The sequence below is a fragment of the Coffea eugenioides genome, chromosome 11 (assembly GCF_003713205.1).
Source record: "Coffea eugenioides isolate CCC68of chromosome 11, Ceug_1.0, whole genome shotgun sequence".
Lineage (NCBI taxonomy): Eukaryota > Viridiplantae > Streptophyta > Magnoliopsida > Gentianales > Rubiaceae > Coffea > Coffea eugenioides.
This window is the reverse complement of record NC_040045.1, coordinates 37937865-37954151: the sequence shown is the minus strand read 5'-3', so window position 1 is coordinate 37954151 and position 16287 is coordinate 37937865. Positions and strand designations below refer to the sequence as shown.

General features: G+C 34.1%; 3 protein-coding genes across 3 annotated transcripts; 2 read left to right on the top strand and 1 right to left on the bottom strand.

Annotated features, from left to right (window-relative positions):
- Window positions 1–280: 280 nt before the first annotated feature.
- LOC113752511 lies at window positions 281–4624 on the top strand. The gene is made up of 9 exons (XM_027296623.1): window positions 281–739; window positions 1335–1472; window positions 1804–1992; window positions 2220–2357; window positions 2466–2593; window positions 2689–2821; window positions 3150–3279; window positions 3371–3450; window positions 4322–4624. The coding sequence occupies exons 1-9, from the start codon at window positions 281–283 to the stop codon at window positions 4517–4519; spliced, it is 1593 nt and encodes a 530-aa protein (XP_027152424.1). The 3' UTR covers window positions 4520–4624.
- A 1141-nt stretch (window positions 4625–5765) lies between these two features.
- Window positions 5766–7500, bottom strand: LOC113752991 (NAD(P)H-quinone oxidoreductase subunit L, chloroplastic). Its single transcript, XM_027297065.1, has 5 exons — window positions 7256–7500; window positions 7038–7127; window positions 6850–6957; window positions 6652–6746; window positions 5766–6056 (listed from the first exon to the last, which is right to left on the bottom strand). Exons 1-5 carry the CDS (start codon window positions 7376–7378, stop codon window positions 5909–5911), a joined length of 564 nt encoding a protein of 187 aa, XP_027152866.1. The 5' UTR covers window positions 7379–7500; the 3' UTR covers window positions 5766–5908.
- A 1019-nt stretch (window positions 7501–8519) lies between these two features.
- LOC113752510 lies at window positions 8520–16265 on the top strand. The gene is made up of 6 exons (XM_027296622.1): window positions 8520–8933; window positions 10032–10391; window positions 13199–13271; window positions 13798–13819; window positions 14032–14291; window positions 15416–16265. Exons 1-6 carry the CDS (start codon window positions 8697–8699, stop codon window positions 16057–16059), a joined length of 1596 nt encoding a protein of 531 aa, XP_027152423.1. The 5' UTR covers window positions 8520–8696; the 3' UTR covers window positions 16060–16265.
- The last annotated feature ends 22 nt before the right edge of the window (window positions 16266–16287 follow it).

The window sequence follows — 16287 nt, the reverse complement described above, 5'->3', positions numbered from 1 at the left end:
CTCTTTAACGTATTCAACGTTGAATTCAAATCAATTCATACCTATAATTCCCATTATCCAATCCCTCTAATCTTTTATCTGCATTAGCCATAAAAGGCCCGATTTTAACGTCCCATTGCACTTTTTTGCACTAATTTATTTTCCAACCAAAACCATCCGTTACTTGTTTTCCCCGTCATTCCCTCCTGTCACTCAATAAACTCTCTAAACTCAACTAATTTATCTATTCTTCCTTTCCAACTGTTTTCTTTCGCATCCCTCTTACAAGATATTAAAGAAAATGGAAACGAAATCCAATCCCACAAATGAATTGGATCAAGGCCAAAAGAATAATGGAGGGTGGCAACAAGTGACATATGCTAAGAAAAAGCAACAAAAAAATAAGAAAAACCAAGCAACGAAAAAACCATCATCTGATCCCACCAAAAATATTATTGATAATGGTACTAGAAATGTGTTCGAGTCTTTGGAGAAGCATGCTGCTGAGAGGAGGAAAAATGTTGAGGCTCGAAAAACGGCTGACATTTATGACGACGATGGAAAGTTTTTGGCAAATTCGTCAAATCATCGATCAGAAAATGGTGGCAGTGGAAAGAGTAGGAAGAATGGAGCTATGGAGGAAAAAGAGAAGAAGAAGAAGAAGGAGAAAAAGGAGATAAAGAAGACTAATATGACTGTTGCTGAAGCTGCTATGAAGATTGATGGTGATGATCTCTCTTCTTTCCTTGCTGATGTCTCGGTTAGTTTTTGGTTTCATGTAGTTTTTTGCTCAAATTTTACTTCTTTGGCATATTAATGGTTTGCGAATTCTCTTTTTCACTTCTTGTATCCAATTTTATATCACTTACTATTTTTCTAAAACGTGTAAAAAGTGCACCGGACAAGAAAATAGAAAGTAAAGTAGAAATTGCCACAAAAGATGAGTTGGAAAATTCGGGCACGAATTAATGTGTCGCATCATGCATTGCTTAAATTGAAAATACGATCTCTTGAGTTGGCCAAAATTTGATAAAACTGTAAATAAATAGTGAATATATGTGAATTTGGTCAGCTCTTCTAATTTTGTATAGCAAAAATGAAACCATGTAATCTCCACTAATTAACCATGCAACCTGAGTATTTCCACTCGTGCACCCCGGATTGAGAATTACTATTGATCAAAAACAATATTCCATGCATTACAATATATACATTTGGGAACATTACAAAATGCTTGCATTAGATTGAGGGATGTTATTCGTACAATTACAAGTTTCTTGCGTTGAACATTTTAACTTTGATCTTGTAAGTGCATTTCTTTGTAACTTAGTTGTTTTCTTTTTGACAATTTGTAGGTATCGTATGCATCACAAGAGGAGATTCAACTAACGAGATTTGCAGATTATTTTGGACGAGCATTTTCAGCTGTGAGTGCAGCACAGTTTCCATGGTTGGAGTTGTTCAAAGAGTCATCCCTTGATGCAATTGCCGATGTGAGTTGGTTTTGGAGATGGCTACTGCCCAATATGGTTTTTTCTCCATTTTACCTTTACTTGACGCCATGTCAAGAAGGGAGGAAAGAAACAGAAAGAAGAAAAAGATAATTACTTGAGAAAAAATCAGAATAAATTTGCATTCAAGTAGTCACATATAAAGAGTGGTTCCTTCAGGCATAACAATCTTTTGGCACTTGTTCATTTCGTTTTGGTCTTCCATACTGCATTTTAACTAGTGCAATTCATTCATGAACATATAAAGAATACATTTGTATAGGAACTAAGCAATTGAAAAAAGTAATTTGGTCAATTGCTTTGTGTTGAGCAGATCCCCGTTTGTCATATAAAAGAAGTTGTCTATAGGACTTCGGTTGACTGGATTAATCAACTTTCCAATGAATCACTCGAGTCCTTTATGCTATGGTCATTGGACTGCATTCTTGCTGATTTAACAATACAGAAAGCTGGATCTAAGGGCCCCAAAAAAGGAGTTCAAACTTCATCATCAAAGTCTCAGGTACAATCTCCAAAAATGGTTCTTGAGCGTTGATTGTGGACATATATTTCCTATATATCTTGGTCGAGGACAACATTTAATTATTGGACATTTTACCAATAGATTGCTTAGCTGATTTATTTCTTGTTGCAAGTAGACGTGTACATGGCTATAAGAGCTTTGTTAAGTAGAAGAGATCTGATATCTCTGACATGTTTCTTATCAGATCTCTTGCATTGTTGCTGTAGGTCGCTACATTTGTCGTAGTATCTATGATATTGCGACGAAAACCTGACATTATGATTAATCTATTGCCAATTTTGAGGGCTAATTCGAAATATCACGGCCAAAATAAGCTTCCACTCTACATATGGATGATAATTCAGGTATATACCTACATGAACATCCCGTCACTTTGGCCAAAATAAGCTTCCAATTATTTGTTCGTCTTCATGAACATGAACGGATGACCAAGCTAAATTTTCTTTGTCCAGGCCTCTCAGGGAGATTTAACAGTAGGATTATATCTATGGGCACATTATGTCTTGCCTATATTGGGAGCAGGCAGCAAGTCAAGTTCAAATCCACAGACAAGGGATTTGGTTTTACAATTAGCAGAAAGGTTTGAAATTGTTGAGCATAATTCAAAATTGCAATGCTTCTTTGGTAAATGCTTTTTTACTTATAAAAGTTGCTCTTTTGTTCTTCTTTCCACAGAATTCTTTCTAGACCTAATGCGTATAAAATCTTGGTAAACGGTGCTGTAAGAAAAGGAGAGCGTTTAATCCCACCTTTGGCACTAGACCTTTTGCTACATGTGACATTTCCTGCATCTTCTACCCCAATCAAGGTGAAATTAAACCAATTTACAGTATAAATCATGTAGTATAATTGGTCATTGATGTTGTTTTCGTGATGGAGCAATGCCTAATATTTAGATAAATTTTTTCCACACTAATAGTGTATATATTAACGAGTTTAAATGCATGTTATATATGTAAAATTTAGAATTCAAATTCAGATTTTACACGTGTTGTATGTCTAGAGCCGCTAAAGTATACATTAAAAATATAGGAATGATTAACCCTTATATTTTGAGCACAAAATTAGGCAGCCAAAAAATTTCTTTTTGCCGGGGGGATAAGTAGTTAACATAATTTTTTGATAATGCAAAGCAGGCAACTGATAGATTTGAGGCAATATATCCCACCCTCGTTTATGTTGCTCTTGCTGGTACTCCTAGAAGTAAATCGATGAAACAACTCGCCCTACAAGTTCAGGATTTTGCAATGAAAGCAACTCAGGAAGGTAATACATTTCAAACCTGAAAAATGACTTTCCATTGTGGATTCTAACGACATGGCAATATTCTCTATCTGTCTTCAAATGATTTTTGCAGGAAACCCAAAATTATCCCAAGAAGCCACCAAGTTGTTACTCTGGTGTTTGACTCAGAATACCGAATGCTACAAGGAATGGGTAAGCTAGAATTCATGTCTACAAGGAACTTTCATCAGAAACCTCCCCTAAGGTTTCTCTTTATATCATCTAGCGCCCCTAAGGCTTTAAAAATATCATTTACTTCCCTTACTTTTGTTATTTGTGTAACAAAATTTTTTAAGATCCTAAACTACCCTTTTACTTGCTAAATAAAAATATTCCTAAACCGCTTTATTCACTTCAAGAAAACCATCATTTAAAAAATAATCTCTTGTAATACTATTGCATCATAATACTATACCCCATAAAACTATAAATTTGAAAAGTAAAAGAGATATTTGAAAATAAATACATTTGCACCAATTTAACTCTATGTGCTTAAAACTAATTTCATATAAACTTTATATTTTTTTTCCAACATCTTGTCAACTCTTGCCCAAATCATTAAATTGTACCAATCATTATAAAAATTAATTCAAAATAAGTAAATAAATAATACCTCACTCTATCACAATCACAAAAGTTAAAAGAAAAATAAAATTCAATTTATTATAATTTACAAATAAAATATTGCATAGTCATCCAAAAAATGAGTACGAGAGAATGATGGAGAAAAGGGAAAGAGAAGAAAGTTACTTTGATTTCATTTCTTTTAATTTTTGAACTCCATTTATTTAATATGTGAATTATGTATCAAGTAAGGATTAATATAGTCATTTCACAATTATTAGGGGAGGTAAGTGATATTTCTAAAACCTCAGGGGTGCCAAGTGATATTACGAGAAACCTCAAGGGAGGTTTCTGATATTATCCCTTTCTTTCATTGTTTTCTTCCAATATTCTTTTGGTCTTTCTGAAATTTATGTTAAAATCAATAGCTAATGCTATTGTTTGCAATCCATCTGTACAGGAAAAGATCTATGCAAATAACCTGGAAACAAGTGTGGCTATCCTCCGAAAGCTTAACCAAAGATGGCCAGAGCTAGCTTCAAAGCTGGCTTCTGCCGATGATTTACGCGACACTCTCAAGAGTTTTAGGCAAAAGGTAGTTATAATTTTTTCCTCTTTCACACAAGATTGTTGGTTGTGCTTGTTTCCATTGATTTAAAAGTTGTACAGTTCACATTTAATGAAATTTAAGGTAGAGGAATCCAATGTTAAATAACGGTTTTTTTTTTTTTTCTAAATCAAATAATAACTTTTAACAGAATGAGAAAGCACTAAGGGGTGGAATGGATCCTGCTCGTCAAGCCCTTTTGAAGGAGGCAGACCAGAAGTGCAAGGTTATACTGAAGAAGATGTTTATTGAGCAGAATCGTTGGATGATTATTAAACTCTTGGCCTTCTTTCCAATCCTTCTAGCCTTTGCTGCTACCTTTGGATATAAGGAATACTTGAGGAGATTTTGAGATTTTGGGGATGGAACCATTTTTCATCAAGATTTTTGTGGATTAGGCCAACTTTTAGTTTCAATTTTGCTAGAATATTGCCAGTTATAGTCTGGGCAAAATATGCACTAATTCTGTTACTTATGGCTAATGTTGTAGATCAAAATGTGCTCTTCCTTTATATGTAGTGTAGATAAATAAATAGTTGCAATTTTTAACAATTTTTGGAATTTTTGCTTTAAGAGCTAAATGTAAGCAGAAAAGCGAATAAAATTGTTATTGACTTGAATTTTGGATAAATTACCTTTTATCTCCATGGGTTTGGTGTTTCATCATGTAACCCCCTGTGGTTTAATAACTTGTATATAACCCTCTCATAGTTTGGATTAATTTTTCCGTTAAAATTAACTGTGAATGGTAAAAAGTCAAAGTCAAACTAATAAATTGACAAATTCATTCCTTTAACTACTTTTTTTTTCTTTTCTTTCTCTCTATCTTTTTTTCTTTTTTGGAAAAGAAGAGATGATTTTGACAACCTATACTTTGGCCTGCAAATCTTAATTTTCTCCAAATACAAAAGAGTTGGAATAGAAATAAAAAATAAATAAATGAGAAACAAAAAAATGGAAGGGAAACATAAAACAAATAAATAAGAAACAAAAAATTTCAAATCTTTTTTTACTACAAATATCATTATAGTTTTTAAACCAAATCTTTAATGATATTTTTTAGTTCTTATTTATCTTTTTTTATTTCAGTTTCTTCTTTTTATGTGTGGAGGGAAAAAAGAATTAATGAAAGGATAAATTGATCAGTTTATTAGTTTGATTTTGACTTTTTTACTATTGATAACTAGTTTTGATGGAAAAAGTAACGGTGACACTTTAATATAAATTATGAGAGGGTTATATATAAATTTTTAAACCATAGGAAGGTTATGTGATAAAGCACCAAACTATAGGGAGGTAAAAGGTAATTTATCCTTAAATTTTCTCTAAAAAGAATAAACATTATTTAATAGCCAGTCATTTGCGCCTACTAGCATGATGGATAGACAGACTAAAAAAAAAAACATCAAATTCCAATACTATTACATTTTTGAGTTTTAGTTATTCATAATCTTCAGGTGTAGCCCAAGGGTACTTGCGAGAAGCACCCTTGATTTGAGAGGGGTTTTCTGGGGTAGACCAAGGGTACTTCATGGATGGATCTCTTGGGAATTTTCTGAAGTTCAAGAAGGGTGCCCATAGTAGTAACCTGAGAGATATCGGCCCTCTTATTAGTCAATAAACATGAACCGAACCATCAGATATGGAAAAAGAAGAAGAACAAGAAAAATGTACCTCCACCAGAATTTTTTCCTCCAACATTAATTATGAATATTTGCTAGTGACAATTTTTTTTTTTGAAGAAGAGCAAATTAGGCTTGTGTTTGAAGACAGAGAATGCTTAACTAGGCTTCATAACAGCTAGTTTCTGTTTCACTATTTGCCACAAGTAATGATGTTAGTTTTTAGTTGATTAAATCAAAGTTTTGCACCCCTTTAACAAAATGTGTGTAGACTTTGTATCATGAACTTCTTTATGTGACAATCAATAGTAGTTGAACCTATAAGTTTAGGTATCATTTTTTTTTCAAAACTGCAATTCCTCTAAATTGATGGCACCATTGTCTACCATTATCTATGTGCACTAATCACCTTACACTCAAGTACTAATTCAGCTGTCTAATAGGTTAAAATGTTCAGATACTACTCCTGATTATGAGAAATGGCAACTTTGACCGCAAAGAATTAGAATTATAATGTTGGCAAAGTGGATCAGAAGTGGTTTTAGAGTAGGAATCACTTACCCTGGGAAGAATATGAATACAAACATGAACTGAAAGTACATCTCGATGAAGCCCCTTTTGTACCATCTGATCCTAAGCCAGTTCATAATGATTGGCTGCAATTAATTCGCACATATAAATCAGTATTGATTTTTTCAACAGTTCATGGTATCCATTGAGCCCATTTGCAAGGTCAAGAATATGGTAATGGCCACTCACTGGAAAGACAATAAAGTATATAAAAGCACATATCCCCAACTGAATTAAGATGGTTATCAAATCTTCTTCATCATTCACTCCTGTTACTGCTAAAGCAGGCTCTGCTACCTGTTTGGCAAATTTTCTCAAATAATTTAGTTTCAAGTTTGTAATGAGATAAGACAAAAAAAAAAAAGTCAGTTGCTTACAGTGGCAAAAAATGCCCCAACTTGAATTGCCAAACTGGGAATTGCAGTTCCACTATTCTTGATGGGCTCTGTGCTGAGACTTCTTTGTGCCTGTTATCAACAACTAGCAAAATATGGGATTTAAGAATTCAGAGGCTAAAAGTAAAATAATGCAAAATCTGATGCAGTTTTGTTTTTCTCCATCAAATAAAATTGTCATACGGTTGACAATTTATTACCTTTAGCTTTGAAGGTGGAGGAATTTTACGTCTGCAGACAATCAAAAGTGGTGGGCTTTTGGATTGAGAAGGGAGGCGGGGAGGCAAGGCCTTGGTGAATTGGAAGCTCAATGAACTGCTCATTTCAGAGCCAATTGTTGATCTCCTTATCCACAGAATGCATGAATTACATGCAAATTCAGGAAGAGAAGGTTTTGGCTGTTGTCTGCTGTAGTGTTCTATGGATGGTATTATCAAAAATGAAAATGAGACTTGGGAAACAACAATTGTGGGTGGCTCTCAGTGGTAACATATCCAAAAGCCCCTCACTAGTATTTTGACACGTGGCAATGAAGTAATTTAAGGGTGCAATTGAGATAGTATAATTTAAGGGGGTAATGTGAATAAAGAACATTGAGTGGTTTATTATTTAATGGATACATGTACACCAAAATAGAAGAGTAATTCTTGTGAGGGCAAGGAGTCAACTTCTAAGGCTTTTTAATTACAAAAAAAAAAAAAAACTTCTAAGGCTTTTTAGTTTGGGGGACGGAATAAAAAATTTTATTTAAGAGGGCAAAATAGATATCACTATATCATCTTTTGAGAACTTTAAGGGGCGAATATCTTAATATTCATAAATTTTTTTTTCAAAATTTCAAAAGAAGAAAATATAAATATTTAAAACTTGAGAGCGGTGGTCCCGTCTTACTCCGTAGTTCTATTCTTGTTTAGTTTAAGTTTTTGATCAATGAAAAATTGAGATTTGTATTATTAATCATGTATTAACAATAAACTTCATCCCACTAAAAATTTTCAAACTTCACAAAGATTCCTAAATCGATATGCATGTAAATAAGCTCTTTTTAAATTATCCTTAGGGAATTAAGTGAGTTGATATTACAATGTCAAGGTTAATTAGATTTTTAATGAATTCAAAATACTGTTCAAGCTTTATTTTGATACTACGTGAATCGAGTTGAAAGCCGTCAAGTTGAAATGTTGAATATACGAACATATATATACCTATTAAGATTTATACTAGTATTTTTTTACTTAATAAACCAAGTTTAAAAACCTTTTTTTGAGGAAAGTTTGAAAACTTATTAAGGATAAAATCTTGCACCAACTTGGTTGATATAATACAAATCTTGGCTGATATGTGGCTATTTTCTCCAAAAACCAAAAAAAAAAAAGGAAAATAAAAGACATCTAACATCTTTTTCAAAGCAAGAAAAAGGAGAGAATACAAACGCACCATTTTCATTTGTTTAGTCCTCAAAACCACAAAATCCCAAGTCCTTTTATCGGAAAAAAATGGAAGAAAATCCCCAGTCCAAAACCTTGGCTTAGACACATAAACCCCGGACTGTTATTCCTTCCAGAACCTCTGTTTTGTTCTATTTCATCGACAATCAGATAGAACTTATGAGTGCCAAACATCGATTTTAGCATTGCATAAATGGCGCTGATAATCTCAACCCAAATACAACTCAAGCCCTCCAATCCGCTGCAAAATCAAATCTTGCATCCTCAAGTGGGATTTGTTACAGTTAGAACCAAGAAAACCAACTGTTTTAGCAGTGATAATGTTAATCATTACAGATTTAAGCTCAGAATAGGCTATAAAGATTCAATTTTTAGAACAAGGGTCTCTGATGATAGTGGTGCCATCCCATTTCAGCCTTCATCTTCTGCTGTAAGCTTTCTACATATCATCGACTTTCCATTTGTCTTCATCCCATTTCACTCACGTTTTATTCTAAGATTTTGTGTATATGAGTATAGTGATCGAACTCTGATGTTTATTCGGAGTTTTTTTTTGTGATTAATGGTTTTTACTGTGAAGTCTAAATTTGTTGCTGTTTTTGTAATGCTGATTGTATGCTGTGCTATAGATATCAAGTAGCATACAAAAATGTTGGCTTCTTGAAAATTATATCAGTGATCGAGATTCTTGCAAAATTATGTTGAGGAATTATTAGAATTTTTTCATGTTTATTTCAGTCTGAAATTGATATTGTCTGGTCGATTATGTAACTGTTTTTATTGCTGTTGAATTTTGGAAATTCAATTATCCATCCTTCACCACCCACCTCCCCGCCCAAAAAAAAAAGGGGAAAAGCAAAATTTATTTGAGTCCTATTGGAGTAGCTTAATCTCGCCTTTGAGTTGCCAATCCTAAGTTCTTGGTGTAGAACTGTGGAAGGCCCAGGCAAGTATTTATATAGGGGACAATGGTGTATCTTTACAACTGTACACTTCCATGTAAGATCAAAGCACAAAAAATCTTAACTTGTCTTTTATAATGCTAAGCAATAATTTGATTGAAATCCTGAGAATAAAAATCCCAAAACATGCTACTTGCCGATGGCAATAGTGTGTTATATTTGGGGTCACATGACTTTAGTCATACCATCCATTTAGGTGTATCTTAAGTTCATCAAAGTTTTTGCTGTGGCTAATTTTTTGTTTTCTTTCTCTTTTGTTTTTCCTAGTGCAGCTGTGTTATTTGGAGTTATATGGTGCTTAAAATTCATATATTACCTTGTTCAGGACGATTTTTATTGTTCCAAACTAGTGCCGCTATATTTATTTTGTTAATCAACCCTTTTCCAGGATATAACTAACCTTTTTTATGGGCCAAAATTCTTGATATTGACATGGTCAGTAAAGATGTGTCTTTCATCACGTATACATGTCATTATTCTGTTCCTTGTTGACATGTACTTTTACCTTTAAATTTGCCATTACTTTTTATGCATATGTGAATGAATCAATTGCCACTCGGTATCAGGATGTTGATGCACGAGGGAGGAGCTCATCTGGGAGCAGTGATGGTTATGTGGCATTATTTGTACGGATGCTTGGATTGGATAACGATCCTCTTGATAGAGAACAAGCTGTAGTTGCACTCTGGAAGTATTCACTTGGAGGGAAAAAATGCATAGATAATGTCATGCAATTCCATGGTGCTGTAAATCTTACTGTCAACCTTCTCAAGTCTGATTCTGATTCTGCATGTGAAGCTGCTGCTGGAATCTTGAGGACGATTTCCTCCATTAATGTTTACAGAAACACTGTGGCCGAAAGTGGGGCAGTAGAGGAGATAACTAGCATGCTTAGACGAACTTCCTTGTCTTCAAACATGTCATCGGTCTGGTCTAGTGTCAAACCCGGAAGTTAATGAAAAACTGCTAGAAACCAGTCGAATCGCTAGAAACCGTACAAACCATAAACCAGTGGTTTTTAAATTTTCAAACGTTGCACCCCAAATGTCAGAAACATTGTCAAGAATGAAAATTGCGGATTCGAACCCCTGCTTTATGGCCACTATAAGGCATTCTTACCACTAAACACAGAACAAGGCAAGTTCATTTTGTCTAGCTACTTAACTTTAAAAACTAAAAATCAGATTAAAAAAAGGTGAAACCCAGCATTAAGAGGCTCACGGAGACTATTTTTTCAGTTTTGGGCTTTCTTCCTCAACTTAATTCCTCCATTCTTTCTTGATTTTTAAAAATTTTTTCTTCATAACCCTGTATATCCAAAATCCACGTAAGATCTTTTTCAAAAGTTCACCATGATCATCAGACTATTATCTTTAGTATATTTAAGATAAATGAAATTTTAGGAAAATAAGTATGAGTCATTTTCTGCATTTTAAGTTTATTTTTCCCTCAAGATTTTTGTTTTCTATCTATCTTTAGCCGATTTTTTATATTTTCTTCTTTTTTCAATTTTCTAAAATCAGTTGCTATCCAAATTATTTAGAGTTGTTTTTTTAAACTTTGGTTGAATATTGTCTGTTCCATAAAAAGCAATGATGATTGAAAGAAATTTGACTTCAGTTTGTTCAAAATTGTTTGCTTTTTCTATGTTGATTTATTGTGATTTTAAGTTTATTATCATTTTTCGTTTTCAATTAATGGTTAATTTGAAAACCAATAGGTGAGCCTTCATTTAATAATCAAATGCCACTTCCTCATCATGTGAGCAAACCATATTAATTTTCTTCAAAAGTTTTGTCAAATTTGACAATAACTTTTTAATATTTGTAATACCACTTTCCCTTTGGACATTATGCTATAATTGGTAGTATTTTGTTATTGTTACAATTAGAAAAGACAATTTTCTAACTTCTTGATAATGTACATGAGTTTGGCTCCATAAAATGGTACCAGAAAATTATATCAATTTTTATTGAATGAAAAAAGCAAATGTTAACAGTTGAGCTTTTATGTGACTAATTGATCTTCTTATATTTGAAACTTTGTTAATTTTATTTCTTACACTAGCTAACAAACTTGTGAAGGTAAACATACCTTAAGGTAGTAGAAAGCAAAAAATCATGACAAAAAAAGATATAGCAGGAAAGAGTGAGTACAATATTGAATGAATTGACATTTGGAAATTTTATAGCATTATGTTCAAGCCTTAGACATATATTTTAGCTCATGACCAGAAGGATAGGAAAAAGGGTGATTTTGTGAAAAAGAACACTTAGCATTTAATGAAATTTATTTAGCGAGATAGGAGATCTAGTAATCAAAGAGAAAGTCAACTTCATACGTGCTTTTTTTAAAGATGATACGTTTACAGCCAAGAAATTTGAAAAAATACTGGGATTTTCTTTGCTTGGCTGTTAACTGATTAAATAGCAAAATGGATGGTCCAAAGGTCCATCTATCATTCTTTGATTAGTGAAATTTTAGTTGTTGATTCAGAATACTTGAACAGAAACTATAGGTGCTGAGACAAAGACCATTGACAATTTTTTGATTGTTTAACGGTATTTCTAGTGGAGCATCTGCAAGTTGTAATTTATTTTTGAAGTGTTGAGAGGTTCTTCAGTAATGTATGTACTGATGTGTAGCAATTATAATTTGAGTTTTTGAAAGTGAATCTATCTATTGTTGGTCTGTGCTGCACACTGCATCAATAATTTTCAACAACATTGCTCCTGCTGATTTTTTATTATTTAAGTGATTGGTTAAGAACTAAAAGAAATGTCCAGGTTTGATTGCAACTGCATTAAAAAGTTTGTAAATCATTTAATAGTTTGCAATCACAAGAGAATAAATGTGAAGCAAATTAATTGTTAATAACTGTTTGTTATGGTGAAAATAATCATCATTCGTTTATTGCATCACTGATGAAAGGATTAGGTCATGTAGCAATAAATGTGGCTCCCTGACATGATAAATGGGACTACATGCTATTATTGAATCCTGCTTTTTAATATGAGAGTGCCACAAGAAAATTTATTTAGCGCCTAGATTATGAAAAAAAAAGGAGGTAGTAAAAAGATGAAAATTTATTTAGCGCCTAGATTATATTGGACGAGTCTTGCGGTTTTGGCTATTGTGTATAAATAGGTTTTCACCAAAATAAGGGCCAGTTAAGACTCCTAGTTTGCTTGCAAATACTGAATGAGCGAGAGACTATGCTGCCTGAAATACGCTCCTGTGATCATAAATGAGAAAACAAATGGTTGCTGGAATTTATTACACAAGGTAAATGAAGATAATTTTATCAGATTCACTGATTTCATTAGGAATCTGTAGCAGTGTCCTGCATGGGACATTAGGATAATCCAAAGCCTTGTCTCTTGACTGGAACTGTTAGCTTTCTCATAGAGATAATGTATCACTACTTGTAGAAAAGGATGGTCAGGCTAACCTTATTTTTTATTATGTGTGTTGATGTATCATTTCTTGTACTTAACCTTGCTAAAAGGTAAGATCTACCTTCTGAGGTGAAGGATTGTGAGGTTTTCTTGGGATCAGTGGATTATGCCTTCTTAAATGATGCGTACCACCTCCTTCTTAGCAGACAATACATGTTAAGAGATATGTATTTGACCTAAGAACAAAATCACTCCAATCTTCTGGTACCTTACTAAAAATTCAAATGCTTTCCTCTTTCTCAACTTATGTCTGGGATGATATGCCATTATGATAGGGTCTCAAAACAAGTTCCATACAGTGTCTTAGAATCATAGAATCCCCTCCTGCAGAGAGCAACATGAAGCACGGTGAGAGCCATCTAAATGGCTAATAGGGTTTTTTTTGTCAGAGAAATAATAGCTACAGCTGAGTCACCATTGAAGTTTTCTATCTCTGAATGGCTGCCTCACATAGAGGGCTTCTGTTGTTCCCCAAGGAAAAGGTTATCTTCCAGTTGTAGTTTGAAAAAACAAGAATAGTGAATTTTAAGCAGCCAAGTTTATTGTTGTTTATTTATTTACTCCTCAATATGATAAAGATGCCACTCTGTGGTTCTGAAGGGAAGTCAGTGTACATATATGTATATATATCATGCATTACTGGAACAGACTGATAGACAAAATTATTTACTTTTTACTCTTACACTACATTCTTCTTGTAGCTCATTTACTTAGTAGTCATCACAGTATTTTTTGGTAAGTGCTACAAGCTAATTCATGATTAAGAAGAAAAAGTGACTTCATTTGGCCAATCCATACTTTCCATTCAGAATATATTTTTCCAACATTAATCGCTCATGATCTGCTGGTTTCGGTTTCTTTGCCTTCATTTCAGGTTTCCTTTATGAAGCAGTAAGGTGTGTTCTTTCAGTGTATTTGACACGCAGCTTTTACTTTTTCTTTGGGTCTCTAAGCTTGAATTTGATTTTTGCATCATTTTTAGGGCAAAATTTGACAGTTAATAAGCATTTCCTTGTTCAAATTTTTAACACGGTAGTCTGCCGTCATTTTTTCTTTTCAGATTCTTGTTATGCACCACAAGTTTCTCTGTTACTTTGTTATAATGATGATTGCAACTGACTGTCACTGCTAGACCTCAAACTAAGTCTACTTTTTTCTACAGTGTGCAAACCATGTATGTCAGAGACGTCGTAAATTCTGCCTTCTTAGCTCGCATCATTGAGATTTTGAAGACATCATCCCCCAATTTGCAAAAGAAAGCTGCTTCCATCCTTGAGTTTGTCATAGTTGATGATGCATGTGTGGAAATGGTCATCTCAGTTGACGTAGCATCTGGCTTAGTTTGTGTTTTCCAACAACGTTTAAGTGGTAAGGAAGATGCTTCAGAACTGTAAGATGCAAAACATTTATGAATGCTTCTTCCTTTTCTAAACTGTTGCTTTGGAGTTCATTTTGATTTAGATCACTGAACCTGCGTTGAGGACTAGTAAATTTATACCTCATGTCCATTCATCTAGGTGTGGCTGAGCAAATACCAAAAAAATTGATTACAGATAAGCTCAAGAAGATAGAAGTGAATCACACTTTACTTCTTTCAGGCAGATGACCAGAGCTAGAGAAGAAAGAAACTTTTTTATAAGTTTCCATTTCCATTTGCTCCAAATCAAATGTAAAGGTCCTAGCCATCCATTAACGTGAAGCTACTAGTTAGTGCAACCAGACCAACAGGAGATGATTAACCACCAACTCTAACATGTCATTCTTGTTTTGGAGAACCTAGTATGCACATTCTGGATTCAAATACACCTGGCTTTTGCAACTTCAAAGTCTTACTAAGGCTTTCAGTGACATTCTTCTTTTTTTTTTTTGGTCAAGCTATTGTGATTAGAGTTACCTGGGATTTAAGTATTTGGAAAGTTAATTTATGCCATTCTATTGCCCTTATACAAAAAAGCAACTGGTAGACACCTGTAGTTTTAAAAACGTCAAGGTGTTTCCCTCACTAGCCAAGCGAATCTTGAATATTTTCGTCCCACCACACACAGGTTTTGGGTATCTCACATTCCTATTTTTATTTGAGGTGAAGAACATCTTTTATTTGGTCAACTAATGGTAGTTCTCCGTTTACTGTTAACCTTCTGGCTCTCTAATTATTTCCCTTCCCCTGTATTGCTTATTTGTGGGTTTCAACTACTCTGCTAACGATGCTCAGTCAAATTTAGTCTATCTTGAAATTATATGCTTCCTTCCAATTTCTATTGGCCTTAATGTGGAATTAAGATTCTCAGAGATTATTCATTCAAGACACACTACTGAAGCCTCATTTCTATTGGCCAAATGAAGCCTGCGATACACACTCTCTTTCTACCTGATTGTGCTAAATACGTGTGTGTGTGTCTGCATGTGTGTACATGTGTCTGTTGCTTAACTATTCTAGAACAGTTTTCTTGTTTGTCCACTGTTCATAATCTACCTCATTTCTAATTTGACAGATATAGAAGCTGACACAGATGTACAGAGACCAGAATTATTGGCCCTCCAAGTTGAAGAAGCTGGTCAAGCAATATCAGCAGCATCCCGCTTATTTACAAGACTGCTTGATTCTGAGCACTTCCGCAGCACTATAGACACACAGCATTTCATGCATTTACTTCGTAAAATTCTGATATCTGAGATTCCTATTTGCTACAAGGATTGGGTTGCTTCTTGTCTTGTTAAACTGAGTTCTTTCTCTGGTCCAAACCTGGACTTTGAGAATCCAGTAAATATGGAGGTAACTCTTTATGAAACAATCCCAAGGTTGATAGAGCAGATAAAAACCTCATCTTCACCAGAACTCCAAGAGGCTGCAGTTATTGAACTTAACAGAATAATTTCTGAAGGGGTGGTTGATTCTACCAGAGCAGTCGCTGCACAGGGTGGCATTTTTCCATTGGTCAAGTTGATTGAAGAGGGTAGCAACCGAGCAATGGAAGCTGGTTTATCAATACTGTACAATTTGAGCATGGATAGTGAGAACCATGCAGCAATTATGTCAGCAGGAGCTGTTCCTATTTTGAGGAGAATTGTGCTTTCGCAGAAGCCACAGTGGACAAGAGCTCTTCATTTGCTCAGGACTCTACCCACCTGGGAATAGTGTAAAAACTGAATGTAATTTCCATGTAAATTTTCGCCATTTTCGGCAAATGTCAGTCACAAACTAATTTTTTAGTGGTGATGATCCTTGGACGGTAGAAAAATCATATCAACCCAAAAGAAGACCGGGTCCAATTTTGAATGTTAAGTATACACAATTTTCACCCTGTTCTAGTGCTTAGATGAAATAAAAGTTGCTTCCTCCCTGCTCCCTCTTCAAATCCTAGAA